This window comes from Trachurus trachurus (genome assembly GCF_905171665.1).
Source record: "Trachurus trachurus genome assembly, chromosome: 22".
NCBI classification, from domain to species: Eukaryota; Metazoa; Chordata; class Actinopteri; order Carangiformes; family Carangidae; genus Trachurus; species Trachurus trachurus.
The window spans coordinates 13,144,969-13,159,880 of NC_139907.1; the positions used below are offsets into that span (position 1 = coordinate 13,144,969).

General features: G+C 41.7%; 1 protein-coding gene across 1 annotated transcript in view; it reads left to right on the plus strand.

The window, feature by feature from the left end:
- Positions 1 to 5,182: 5,182 nt before the first annotated feature.
- The window catches only part of spred1 (sprouty related EVH1 domain containing 1), a 28,777-nt gene continuing 19,047 nt past the window's right edge, over positions 5,183 to 14,912 (plus strand). Inside the window, exon 1 of the mRNA XM_083997684.1 lies at positions 5,183 to 5,890. Within this exon, the coding sequence (XP_083853810.1) occupies positions 5,859 to 5,890 (32 nt within the window). The 5' untranslated portion in view covers positions 5,183 to 5,858. The remainder of the gene's footprint in view (positions 5,891 to 14,912) is intronic.

A 14,912-nucleotide genomic window follows, 5' to 3' on the forward strand; every position in this document is an offset into this window, starting at 1 on the left:
AAATACCTAAGGTATCTTACTTAAAGGTACAGTATGTAAGAAATCTAAAGCAACTGGCCGTAAAATCTTCCTAATATGTCACAGAGACTCAGGAATAATGTTCATGTAACATGATGAACTCACCAACAACAATAGTACAGCCAGAGTATTCGCATTAAAAATCTTTTTTTGCAGACTGCAAATCATTATGTTTTGAATTTACGTGTTTACATGTTGCGCCACCTAGCCCTCTCTCCCAGTCACGGCGGCGTCAGTGGCATTTCACCCTCAGTCTGCTTCCACTGAGCTGCCGCTACGGCTGGGAGAAAAAACGAGATCACTGTGTTTTCAATTTGACTGCAGTAACCGTTTTTGGCCACATTCTTACATATTGTACCTTTAAAGCAAGCCTTAGATATGTTAGAAAATATAGCATAGATTTATTTGCTCTCTTGCTGAGAGGTAAATGAGACTCTGGTGTCATACAGTAAATATGAAGCCACCTTAGACAGCCTGTTACTGTAACTTTACTTAGCACAAAGACTGGAAAGGCTGGTTGTTTCCCCTTGTTTCCAGTCTTTGTGCTAAGCTAACTAGCTAACTGGCTGCTGGTTACATTTGTATAGGCTACCATACAGTCACAACAACAGCAGTACCAATTTTCTCATTTAACTTTCAGAAAGAAAAACAATATATCAAATTATTATTTCAAGTTTACGGCAACAAAAAAGTATACACACATTGCAATAATGGAAAGAATCTGATTGTACTTGCACATGCATGCCCGTGCCCGTGCACACACTGCAACTTTTTCTCCTCCTGTGTCGCTCATACTGTTTCTTCTCATCCCCATGAGAATGGTAAATAGTCATCTGTAACTTCCCCTCCAACATATTCATTAATCCCCTCTATCCTGTGGGGCTGGATGATGATTACAGGGAAGCCAACTGAAGCCGCCCAAATAAACACCCCTCAGGCAGCAACAAAGGCCTGTCCACCTCACCCTAAACACAGCTTCCCCAGCTAGATCAGGTTTCAATCAAGCCCACGCACAACACACAAACAATACAAAGTAACAGAGTCTTGAGTACTGAAAAAGCTAACTGCAACTGAAACCAATTTAGTTTCCCAATTTTACAGTTCAGACGTCAGAGACCGTAAAGAAGTCCTGAAAGCAAAAAAATGCAGCAAATCTTAAGTGGGGCAAATTAGTATGTTAGTTAGCCACTGACAGTACATGTAATATCTAATAAGCTTGAGTCTGTTCAAACCAAGTTTTCTATATAGTACCACACATTTGGGTTGTAAGTTAAAGCATTGCATTAACTTATTATCTTCTACAAAAACCTCCTGTGTGTTTTTGGATGCTCACATAGTTCACATTCTGGCCATTTACAGAGCTTAGACAATTCCAGAAATGTGCCTCTCTCAAGGGCTTTGCAGCCATATTGGCCTTCCATCTGAATCAACATCCTTGTGCATAGTCACAAGACGGGCTCTTTAAGGTTGACACACTTTACTCATCTAGTTATCCACATCCATCTCTCGTCTAGGACATTCTTGAAACAACATCTTGAAAAAGAAATTCCCCTCATGGTACTTAAATAAGATCAAAGATTTCTCAGTCAGTATTCTGAGGACGATTCAGCAGTAGAATAAATGTTTACATCTTTAGTTCCACATTGGTCATATCATATGCATATGCACACACACAGTCAGAGAGAGAGAGTGTTCACAGCATATAGTCAAACATGCCTGAAAGCCCTCACACTTCCTTCCCCTCCAGCCACTACACCTTTTCTACTCACCACCCTGCAATTAGCGTGCCTAAAAGTTGCAGGCTTCCGTAGCCAGGCCCACACTAATCATAGGTATGCATTGTTGTGTTCAGCTGCCAGGCCTTTAAAAATCAGCACCTCTTGTTTAAGCCACACCCCTTGGTCCAGATTGCCAGGAGTCCACTGACATTGTCCGACGTGCGTCACACCAACCGGAGAGGAACCTGTCTGGACGCCCTACAGGTGTGTTTTTGAAAAATGGATGATATAGATGAAAACTTACCACTCTGAAGTCCACACATACAACCAAACTGACAGGAACCTAAGGCAAGGCAAGTTTATTTGTATAGCCAAATTTTACAAACAGTTTGTCTCAAAGGGCTTTACGTTGCATCATAACAACATCCTCTGCCCTTGGACCCTTCATCCTCACATCGACTGAGGAAAAACTCCCAAGAAACCAGGCCGATGTGCAATAGATGTTGTGTACAGACAAGAAAACAGTTTACAACATGGGATATGGGATAAATGGGGATTGTTCAGTCAAGGAAGAGCTGATGGAGAGGAGAGGAGAGGAGGAGGCTCCCTGTAACCGATGTGTCCCCCAGCAGTCTAGCCTATGCCTATGGCAGCACTATAAAAATGCTTCAGGATTACCTGAGCCAGCCCTAACTTAAAACTCTATCATAGAGGAAGGTTTAAGCCTGGACTTAAATGTGGAGAGAGTGTCTGACCTGTCTGACCCATGGAGTGAGCTGGTTTCACAGTAGAAGAGTCCGAGAGCTTAAGGCTACCTCTCAGTCTGTTTTTCGAGAATTATTTTGGTTGAAGTTAATTGAAACAAGGGAAAGGTAAAGCAAATATAAGGCAGAAGATCCATCAAGATTAGTCATAAACTATCTCCTGTTTTTTTTTTTCAATGGCAGCAACTACACAGACACTGAATTTGCTTTCCATAGTTGCTGTACAAAGAGAGGCCTTCACTTGTTCTCTCTTGTGACCAGAGTCTGCCTGTGTTGCTGCAAGCTGGTGATCACATCACCTGTGTTTTGAGGTCATGATCCATTAATAGGAATGGATCTTCCATACTATCTTGAATAAAAGTGGCCAGGGAGAAATAAAAAAAACATGAGTAGGTTTGTCACTCGTGATGACAAGGGACTGAATTTGCCATGTAATAACATACCCCATAACATTTGTCTGTGAAATTACAATTTGCAAATTCATCACATTTTGTTTATCACAAATAATCCTAAATCCTAACTTGGAAATGAAAGGTCTCAAGTTTATAAATGTAATAACAAGCAAAATCCAATAAAAAGCTGAATAAGTCTGTAAAATGGGTTAAAGTGTTAAAGTAATCACTAAAAAATGAAGAAAAATGACCAGACACAAATCACATCAAACTATGACCTGCAAATCATTCCAACAATCTTCCTGAAAGTCAAGCAATGTTATATTTGTGTTGGACTCCACTGAATGAGGTTTGTGTTGAGCTAAACAAATCCTTTATTCTGAGGTTCCTTGTTGGCAATAAAAGAATGTTAGCTTGTTTACCGTTTTAAAGAGAATTGTGATGACCCTGATTGGATTTAGCGAGGGATGCCTCTGTTAGCTAAACATCCTGTTGCCTTGTTTGACTGTGTTGTGTGCAGCGTGTGAAAAACACAGGAAATGCACTAAGGCCATCCACATTTGTGAGATGAGAAAGAGCGCTGACTTCCTGAACTCTGAATACTCTAAAGGATACAAACATGCTAGTGGGAAAATTCATGGTCACTGCTTGTTCTGCTCCATTTGAAACAAGGGACACTTTATTTGGGCTTCCAAGTTTGATCATGACAATTGTAACCCAATTCAAAAACAAGGAAGTGAAAACAAGTGGACACTTTTTGTAAAATCCCGAGACAGTCTCCTGTCATTTGATCACTCAGTGCGAGGCATTTCGCCAATGCAAATTGCGCATGTAAATAAGCACAACATTCATATCAAATAGACATCTGTATTTTTGGTGAGAACATAATCCCAAAGGAGTAATTCAGTTTTGCTCCCAGGCAGTCATCAGGATCGCAGTCAACACTTTAGACAAAAAATCCATTCAAAAACCAAAGGAAGTGTACAATATGTGTCATGGGTAGGCTACAGTATGTGAGGGTCCTGCATACATTGCCTATCTACACAGAGGGATATTTTATATGGCTGCAACATAAGGCTGTGGCACAAGCTGTATGAAAGCCAGAGAAATACAAAGAAACTTCTCACACAACATGCTGTCACTATGACAACCAGGCAGAATCATTTAGCCTGATCTCTTGCCATTCCACACAGCACAGAAATCCAATAGCATTTAAGTCTTACGCAACCAGGCCACCGATTCGCTCTGCAAGGCTTTTAACACATTTGCAAATAAGATTAATAATAGGCTACATACATAGATTTTTCTAGCAACTTTTTATTTTTTATTTTTTATGGCTGGTTCATTTTGGGTGGATGCTCCAGCTTCCAGGAGAAAGTCAGGGGTGCAAGATAAAGCAGCTTGAACTAACCTAACTGTAGCTGTTTGCATGCACTTAAATCCCCTCTTCAACAAAATTAGCTAGTTTTAGGTCAAAACTCCTGTTTGTGGCTTTATGGTGTAAAGGGTTAATCTTATGTCTGTTGTTAAATTAAATTTAAAATGTCCCGTTATTGCATTATTAAAACCAACCATTGGAATGAATAATAACTACTTTCAGAATCAGAATTGATTTCCCCCCACCCTTTCACTTTGTATTTCTAATTGGGTAATATTACAACTACTACCTTCACTCCTACTACAAATAATAGTAGCCTACTAGTAACAAATGCAAAGGCTCTGCGACAGAAACACTACTACCTTGGCTTTGGCCACATAAATCATTGAAGGGGATCTGATGTAATTCCACGTGCTACAGCAGTCATGCCTGTGTATATTTAAAGCATATTCGCACAGTTTCACATCAAGACTTTCAAAAGTGTTTCGGGGGCGGTCGATCACAGTAAAACTGCAATGAAAGAAAACAAGAGAATTTGTTAATGGCCGAGTCTGTGTGTGTCAGCCCAAGTCCTTCCTCCAGATTATTTTCTACTTTGCGTGATATCACACAGACGCTTCCCTCTTGTATCAATGCGTGATTGAAGGGAAACTTCTTTTGGGAAGTGCGGGGACTACTTTAGCAACTTTGGCAAGAAAAACAGTCTTAAAATGCAGCATATGGCAACGAGGGAACGCGTATAGAATAACACGAGTTATTCTTTAACTAGATACGTTAAATTTGTGCCGGCTGACGGTATTTCATCGCAAGAGTGTTATGTTTTTACTACGTCGCGGAAGGATCTAATTTTCTCAAGCGAGGGTCGACACATCCGCCCAGTTTTCCGATGTTTCATTCCCCCCGAGTTGAAAATGGAGTTCGATTAAAGCAGATGTCCTCCAACTTCTCAAGGAAATTTCAAGTCTAGAGCTTTTGCTTAACGCGTCACTGTTAAACGTGAAAACAGTTGAACCTTTTTTCTAGGGGGGTCGGGGGTGCTTTGGATGCCTTTACTGCAAATTACTCGGACACGTTGACGGAGCAACGACGCTGCACAGCCGTGCTTTTTCAAGTGTTGTCCTGGACCTGAAGTTGGCGAATGGATGCTCGACAAGCCAGCACATAAATAACCTGCCAAACGCTATAGTCTACAACATTTTCTGCATTTCTTTAAGGATCTATACGCATTTTTGTTTTGTTTTTGCAACGCGGGGGATCTGTGTTTGTTGAAGAGGATGATGCCGATGGCCCATTTGTTGTGGTCGGATTTTACTTCCAGGGAGGATAAAATGAATCAACGGTTGTCATTCCTCCTCGCGATTTAACGTTAGTTCCAGCCAGCAGAGCTAACGTGAAGCTAGCTGCTTCACTTGGGTTTCTAACAGGGACGCTTAGTCAGGCATGCCCCATTGTACATCGTTTACTTACCATCCGAAATAGGGGTGAATTATATATGTGAAGAAAAAATGGTGATATTTGTGGTATTTTATCCCGCCGTCACTGCGTCGTCGATGCTATTGCTAGGATTTGGATCCCCGTGAGGAAAAAAATGAGTGAAGATTCAACAAATCCAAACAACGAGTGAGTTATCATTTATACATTTTCCTCTTTCATTTCCATACACAACATGCAGCTGCAATAATAGTATTAACGTAATAATAACCACTTCCATTATCTTCTGATATTATCACACGCTTTATTAACACTCGTTCAAGCAATGCACGACTACCACAGTTTCCAGTGACATTTCTGACCGGGCGATGTTGCTATTCCATCACCTTACTTTAACAATATCATCAATAAGAAACACAGACTGCTAATCTTTTTTGTTTGGACAGATTTGTGGGCTATTGGGAAGGTGCTGTATGGATTAGATTGTGGTTAAGAAGAACATTTTCTCTCAAAGCAATGGCATAGGCCCATAGTAAAAATGATATCTCATTCTTAATAATGTTGGTCCTCTAATTCAGCCAACTAACATGTATTCTGCGAGAAATTATAGTAAGACAGTGTTTTAGGTATACGATTGGGTTGTCTTTGTTTGATTCACTAACATAGAATAAAAAAAAATCATATGCCTATGATCACTTGTATTGATATTTGATTATTTATGAGGAGATCACTCTTTGTAGATACATACAGAGCTATAATGCGATCTAAATGTAATTTTACATACATGTCAGATCAGCACATCATGATCTGATAGCGTTATATTGACAACCAAGGTCCGTGTGTATCTGCTGTCCGCCATGATTTCCGAACATAATCATCGATTAAAATCGTGCATCTCCAGTTTGTTTGTCAGTCCAGGCTTTCTTTAATGAAAACCCCTTGAGCTGATTGCGGCAATGTCAGTGTTGAAAAGCTGAAGATGCCATTTTTTTTTCTCAATCACACTCATTTACATATCACAATCTCCATTCATAAAAACGCTTTAAAAAGGCGTCATATTCACGCCCAAATCCCCACGACCCTTGAATGTCGATGTTAATCTGTACACGGTGGTGTTTTCGTGCACGTCGCGCCCATTTCGAGTCGCGTTTTGGTATTGTTTGAATGGGCTGATCCCTTGTGTGCGCTTGTTGACAGTCAGTGAGAAATATCTGCTTCGGGAGGTGCTGCGGTCACATGATCCCCTCCATTCATAAAGTACCTGCCTGCCCATTCACAGCACTGTACACTGTTTCGCATTGCACCGACGATCACACAATGGCTCGCATTTCCTGCATTTCCTGCACAAAGCGTCACATATGAAACAACAGCGCTCGTCTATCAGTCGTTTATTTGACATAAGCGCCGCACAGCTTTTCTATTTAACCGACGTTTCTTCACTATGTCCGAGGATTTTCTTTCATAATGTACTTGTCACAGAGGAAGTCATATGCCCCCTTTCAGCCATTTACAGTGTCATGGTTTAATGCTCGAAACACACCCACATGTTTTTCCCCATTCCGTTTATCTGGCCTTTATGAGGTTGATTGATTTAATGCATGGAGGCTTTGTCCTTGAACTACACTTCTGTTTTTTTTTTTATGTAACAAATGTCATAGAGCTCTTTTTTCCTCATTTTAAGCCCCCACCGGCCACACATTACAATAAAACCACTCACTGTTTGTAAAACTGAAATGTTTTAGTGAAATTGATCTCAGCTGATTTTTGGTATTAATCATGATTTATCATAAATTGTGTAACCTAGCACAGATGATGCTAGTGGGAAGGGCGAAACCTCTGATTTGAGTCATTTTGTCACCGTGTTAACCTCTAGAGAGAGAAATCACACTGAAATTATTACACCATTTCCTACATTTGATGCGACTCCCCTCCAGTAACCTTAGGGATTCCTTTTAGCCCCCCCAGGCCCCACTATGGGAACTACTGCTACAGGGTACGGATAATCAGTGATGTGCAAGCCATAGTGTATGCTGGTTTTGTTCCACACTGCGTGATGGAAGCAGCTAAGATGGCGAAGTGATCCAAACATTGTTGTTATGATTCCACCACCTTCCTGGCTGTTGTATGATTCATAGTAATGAAGTGAACAGAATACAGAGCACTGCCTGAGCCATTTATTTTCTTGCTGAAGAGAGACTTCTTAATATGCTATTTTTTTTAATGAGATGGCTGTTCACCAGAAATCTGATATTTCATGTCTTGTGTAATTTTGTTTCGAGAATTAATGATAACGATCCAGATATTTTTCACAGTTGTGTGTTTCATTTTACATTGTGGCATGGTGCTCTTTTCCACTGATAGGAACATCTTTGACGAGGCCCTTTCTAAATCCTAAATACAATCTGCTTTTTCGCAATAGGTGGGAATTGTTTGTGTAGAGTAGACCAAGGTTATCTTTTGGATTTATGCTTCCTTGTACAAGTGTAATTCAACAAAAAATGTGCTTGTTCCGCTGTCGCTTGCACTGTGGACATTTTAATTTGAAAGCATTCACGAAATGTGTGAAGAGATGGTCCTGAAGTGGTTGTGTCTGAATGATGGGTGGTAAGCCAAGCTGGTGTTCACACAGCACACCCTTTTGCTGAGAACATGTTTCTTGGCCTGGGTGAGACTATGTTCACAACATGCTGGTAGAAGTGAGAGATTTATGAAAGTATATGAAAACAGCTTCTCTCAATGACACATTTATCTAAAATATGTCTCTCAACCAAAGCAGTGGCCTGTTGAGGTGTAGTTTATTTGTACATTGTAGATAATCTTTTTACATGCTCACCTTATACATGAAAACAGAGTACTTTTTACTTTTGCTTTTTTGTTTGTTTGACAATGCACAGTTTCTGGTTTTAGAATTAGACCTTTTTAAAAACATTTCATAGGAAACCTTCCCAGTTTTTATTTGAATAAAACTATACATTGAACAGGAGGTGGTGATGTAATGTAAGTCTGTGTGCCTCCATACTGATTTTGCTTGGATTATTAGGGCCCTCATCCATTTTTATCAGTGAAGGTCAGTTGCCTCTATACTCCAGTGAGCTTGCACAGGGTACGGCCTCATTGTTTTAGATTCCTGCAGTTCTGTGGTATCCTCTGTTGCCAGTCAGGTGATCCTCAGTGATTCCTCTCTCTGTGTCCTCTTCCTATCTGTGTGATTGATTTGACAGCTCAGCGTTTTATCTGCCAATGTGGGTGTCATGATCTTATCACCTGAGGGCTGTTTCGCACTCCCATCCCCGTTGCTGAGCTTTCTAAACACATTCCTCCCAAACAGCCCCCATCATGTCCTGAAACGACAAAGCGAGACAGCTACTTCAGCTGTTGGGGCTACTGCTTTATGGCCTGGTTAATTGCCTATATCCTGTGGCCCTTATGTTAAGCTAAATAATTTCCTGGACTTTTTTATAGATGGTCTTATTTGGGGTTATTGCCAGGGTTGGCTATGACCTCCATGAAGACTAGCTGGCCAAATGTAAGCTGTATAGACACATCTTACCTTTGACAAAGTCTGCTGAGCTGAACACATCTTTGGTTTTGCTTCTGTATTCTTTTAGGGAAGTGTTGCTTGTGACTACGGTGGTTTACAGAGGCTAATAAAATGTGTTATTTGACAATATACTTAAGGGCATGTGTAACAGCATTTTACTTTACTGTTTGTTAGGCATGTTAACACATTTTATTAGATTTAGGTTTAAATTTAAGATTAATGTACTGTATAAGGTGTCTCTTACATTAATCCTGTCGAGGTTTCACTTATTTTACTTAAGGTGAAAAACTGTACTATCTCGATAAAGATAACTTTCATACAGAATATTTGTATGAAAATACCCCAGTGTCTACAGATTCTTTTAGGAGCTGTCATATTGTTTGTCTGATTAATGACAATGATCCTCTGTATAACCAGAGGGCTTGGACCGTCTGTAAGCGAGACAAGCCAACAAACTGAACAGGCCTTGTATAGTGGTGGACTGTTCCATTCCCATGGCCAGATTTGGGTCTGGATTCTGTGTATTTTAAACCCGAGCCACTTCCCTCTTATAATTTTCATTTCCTCTTCAAGTATTTTAGGAGCACGCATAAACTGGCGTAAATGTCAGCAGTGTATTTAGAGCACATTTTAAACCAGTTTTCTTATTTTCAAGACAAAGACTTGGTGTGGATCTGCGCTGTGTGCGTCAGCTGTTAAGTCTACACTAAAAAAAATTGCAGATTTTTTTTTCTGTGTCCCCATCACAACATTCAGATAGCAGAGCAGGGCTTGTCTTTATTTCTTTGTCAAGAAGGGCCTCTGATGTTCACAGACCATATCTCAATGCCTCTAAGAAGTGCTTTTAGCACTAAGTGTCTGAATTATGGATATTGTTTTCAGTTGTTCTGCATGCGGGAGCATGAAGGCTGGGCCTTGTTGTGAGCTCTTTGCTGCAGCTGGGCTGAGATGGTTCTTTCCTGCAAGGCCACAGACATAAAAGGGCACAGATGTAAATCCTAAACCTTGTGTCTTTGATTGAGTTTCCAAATGCTTTGAAAACAGGAAGGGGTTTCTGTGTGTGTGTGTGTGTGTGTGTGTGTCTGTGCACACACTTGTGTTTATTTTTCTGGGAACATTTGGCATGTGTATGTGTTTCTGGGAGAGATAGGCCTGCATCCTGGTTGAGTGAATTTAAGCAAACATGGCTTTCTATCATCAAATAAATGAATTAATGAGTCAAGTTTTCAAATAGGATTAAAATTGGAGGCTTGTATGAATGTGTATTTTTATCCGCTCGGTAAACTTTTGATCAGATTTCGTCCTGTCTAGTGGCTATGTTTAGAACTTGGAACAGATTTTTATTGGTTGGTTAGAGCGTTTCTTGATTCCTCTAATTCCTAGAGTCCAAGGTTCAATGGAAAGCTCTCAAATCTGAATCCAATTGATTTTCAAGATGGTCTAAACGTCGGTTTCTAACGCTTATGGTAATGGCAGTGATGATAATGTTATGTTAGTCCCAACAATAGGGCATGCTGTGATGGCTTACAACTTCTCATTGCAGTTTCTCTTAACATCCCGTGGGCCTTCATCATGGTTTGGTGGTTTATCTTTCCCAAGTTGCTCCTGCGATGTATTGATAGTTTCTCCCACAGCTAGACGGCTGCCTTGTCCCCTCAGCTTCCCGTTTCCCTCTCAGTAACTATAACAAGTAGAGGCTTGGGTCTCTGGGGACTACTCTAACATCAAAGCAGACCAGAGACACCGCAGCAGTCGAAATTTGTGGTTCCTCTTTTTTTTTTTTCTTTGGTAATGGCAAGCACAAGGTTTTAATTTTCTAAATGCTTGTGGTTCAAATTAAGATCATCTCAATATGTGGCTTTGATTGATGTTTGAGAATAGTTTTTTGGCATTTGATACACATATGGGATTCTTTTGATTTATAGTGCCACAACGCAGCGGCACCTAGAATATTGTTGTTGGGGTTGCAGGCCCAATCCTGTAATAGGGGGGTTGGTTAGAAAATCAATGTTTGAAACCCTGTCTGAGCGAGTAGTTCTGACATTCAGTTACTGATTTAGGTCTATCTTTGATTTGTGCTACAGGCTCATTTGACCCACTAACTGCTATCCGTGACGGATGCTACCAGAAGTGACTATGATCGGTTAATTTGTCGTCGTATTAAATGGTATTTCTGTGAAGGGATGGTGGTAAATTTTGGAGTGTAGTTTCGCTGTGTGGTGCAGCAGCAGAGTAGGCTTGTTCTGTTTTTTTTTTTCCCTGAGTCAGTTGGTAGCTAAGCTGAATGTTCTTGTGAGGACGATGACTCACCAGCAGCCTGAGGTGTTGAGAGGAGATAGGGCAAATTTCTCTTTCACTTCTCTTTCTATAGCCAGCGTATTAGTTTTCACTGCAGCTAACGTAGCAGCCTTGTGTTGCTGGCTTGGTGTTTCTTTGTGTCATTATTGGTTCTGTTTTTATTAATGGCTTGACGGACAGCCCCTTCAAAAGTGTCTTGTTCTGGAGCCATGTCATAATTTGCTCTGCATCCATGTTAGGTCATATTGGTGTTTGTTTTGGGTTTGTCTTTGCCCTTGAGTTTGCCACTGGTTATTTAGGGGATTTGAACCGTGGCTAATTGGCTAGCTAGTTTGCACCGTTCAGATTAGATGCACTGCTGGAATCGACGGTTGAGTCCCAGATTGCATGTTATTTATTTCTTCAATGAGGCGTGATCGCAGGGAAGGAAACTGCACCACTTTATCCTCTTAACTCCAGGTTACCCTTTGTTAGCTTAGATTTCGGTGGATTACATATTATGAATATTGTTGTATGAATACTTTTATTATTCATCCTATCTACAAGCCTTGGACTCATGTTGACCCATCTCTAGGCAAGTTGATCTACCATCTACCTTGAATATACCAAAAGAAGTTGTATTTCAGGTCAGGCTGAGGCAGTTAAGGAAATGTAAAAGTATCATATTTTATCTGAGAACAGGTGTTGAATTGGCGAATGAGAAGGAAAAGCAAATGAGTCACATCCAGGGTAGCTTTTCACACCATCTTACATCGCTCCCTCTGCTTTCCTAGTGATTGCTTTCCTTTCTGAGGATAATCTATAGAATCGGATTGGGATAAGAAGCTTGTGTTTATTTTCCCAATGATATTTTAATGATTTCCACCCCCCCCCCCCCCCCCCCCTCCTTCTTCTCAAAAGTTCTGCAAGCTAAAGTGGTCTAGTGGAGCTTGACCGAGCTTGACAGCCTTCCTCCGGTTTTGATACAGGGGAGAGATGGGGAGGAAAAAGGGCGATTGGAAAAAAAAAAAGAGGTAGGGGGGGACTTTCTCCCCTTTTCTGATGCTAATGAAAGGAGGAATGGTTTTCCAGCTTTTAGCTTGCAGAGTGTGTCTCCCTTGCAGCATGCTCCGCTGCCTGGACATTGTGGGAGGACAAAACTCCAGGCCCGGGATCCAATAACGTGAAATTTCAGCAGAGAAGTGGCCATTGTGTAGAGAGAGGCAGCCGGGGAGGGGTTGGGTAAAGGGGGGAGACGGAGCGGAGGAAAGGGAGGGTGACTTGGCGAGCACCCAGGGCTCAGGCCACATCCTTTCTCTCCTCTTCTCCTGTACTCCTCCTCTTCCTTCTCCTCCTTCCCTTCTTCCCCCCTCTCCTGTCTGTCTTTCACCCCCCCCCCCCCCCCCCACCCCCTCCGTTCAAATACCCCTGTCCTGCCCTCCCCTCCACCCCACTTTGGGGTGGGAAGCCCAAGGCTGAGACAGGAGCAAAGCATGATGGCATGCTGGAGCCCAGCGAGCCATGGGCCGGAGCAGCAGACAAACGGCCACTTTGTCCACTTAGGAAACGGTTGTCCCAGGATCCCCCTTCTCCACCACACACTGGAGCAGCCAGCCTCGAGGCCCAAGCCTGCCTGGTCTGCACGTGCTCCCCGATCACGCCTTCTCTTCTCACAGTTCATTTCAAGTGGAAGCAAAATTCACATTCAAAAGAATAAAACAGCATCTTGTTTGCTTTTTGCGTTCCACTCTAAACAAACTCTGAAATAGTACAACCCTGTTAAATCTGTTGCTAATATGATTCTGTATAGATGCCTTAAAAGCTGTGAACATCCTTTTTTTTTGAATAGGAAAGGCTGTATTAAAATGCAGGTGGGAGCTGTTGACTGTCACCTTGGTCTCCACCCTGTTCCCATCCACAGCCACATTCTCCTCCCCCCACAGTCCTCAGTTCGACTCTCAACCCTCCCTCTGTTTTTCTCTCCTGCTTTTGGTCGGAAATGAAGTCAGTCATCCAGCAGAATAACTTGGAATAATTTGGAATGGGGGGTTCCTTTCTCTCTATCTCTCCCTCCCTCCTCCTCCCCCCCTCCCCTCCCCTGCTCACAGGCCCAGGCCAGCTGATCTGCTTCCGCTCTCAATTGTGTGTCCAGTCGACTGTGTGCTCCCAGCACGGGGTGTGGAGGCCAGCCTTTGTCTCCACCGTCCCACTCTGAACTGTGTGTGTGTGTGTGTCTGTGTGTGAGAGAGAGAGAGAGAGAGAGGGAAGAGAGAGATTTGCGGCAGGTTGCACTCAAATATGTTTTTGGACCACTTATTGTTTTTACTAGAAGAAAAAAAAAGATTTTTATATGAGGAGGAAGAAGAGGGACATTTTATTCCCTTTGTTAAATGGATCTAGGCTTTGCTTGTTGTTGAGTTTGGTTGTTGGTTTACAGGTTTTGGAAGTGTACCTTAGAGATTAGTTTAGAATTGTCATTTTGAAGAAATCAAAGGTTGATGTGGATGTTTTAAGCTAGGTGTAAAAAAAAAAAAAAAAAAGCTCATATACACAGTCCACTTCACTTCCTTTCCTGTGCCCAGCCCCCCTCTCTGTGAGTGTCATGGTTGCTGGCATGTGTGTGATGGTAGGTCTGAAGGGTCAGGTCCTGGTCATTGTGCCCTGGTCATGGCTGAGCGACACCACCGCCTGCCTTCTGTTCACCCCAGGGACCCCTTCCTGACTGACAGCCCCTCCTGCACTCATCACCCGCATCCTTTATTGGGGGCCATAGAGGGGTGTAACAGCAGCAGTATTGCCCTCTTTTACTGCCCGTTATGCTGCTCAAAAATACCTTTTTTTCCCCCCTCGTATAAGGTTAAGCACCATTTCAGTGGTGCAGTTTTAAGGTTGAAGAAAGGATGTTGCTTGCAGGGTGCAAGAGGGAAGTGAGTTGTGGTTGTGTTTTTCTGTCAGTTTCCCATGACCATTTACCGGCGTGTATAGGGCAGGGCGTGAGAGGCGACACTGACGATTGTGATGAATATATTATTTTTTTTATATTCATAATATAGATAATTAGATTAACTCTGTTTATATTACTTGGCAGAATAGTTACTTATTATCGGATTACAATGCCGATTTAATGCCATTAAAATCACAAATGATCATATCATAAGTAAGTCATAACATGTTTGCAGCTTGCTGTTATAATTATTTTTACAAAGCTACTTCTCTAAAGACGGAACAATACCGTCAGTGGAAAGTTGCAAACATATTGATGTCAATCATCTCAAGATGATTCAGTAAGCAACCGTATATTTACATGTCCAGCTTTATTTTATTATTGTTCATTTGGAGTTGTTTTGTTATGGCCACTTAGCTGGTATGGGTAAAATCAATATTCACTTTCTC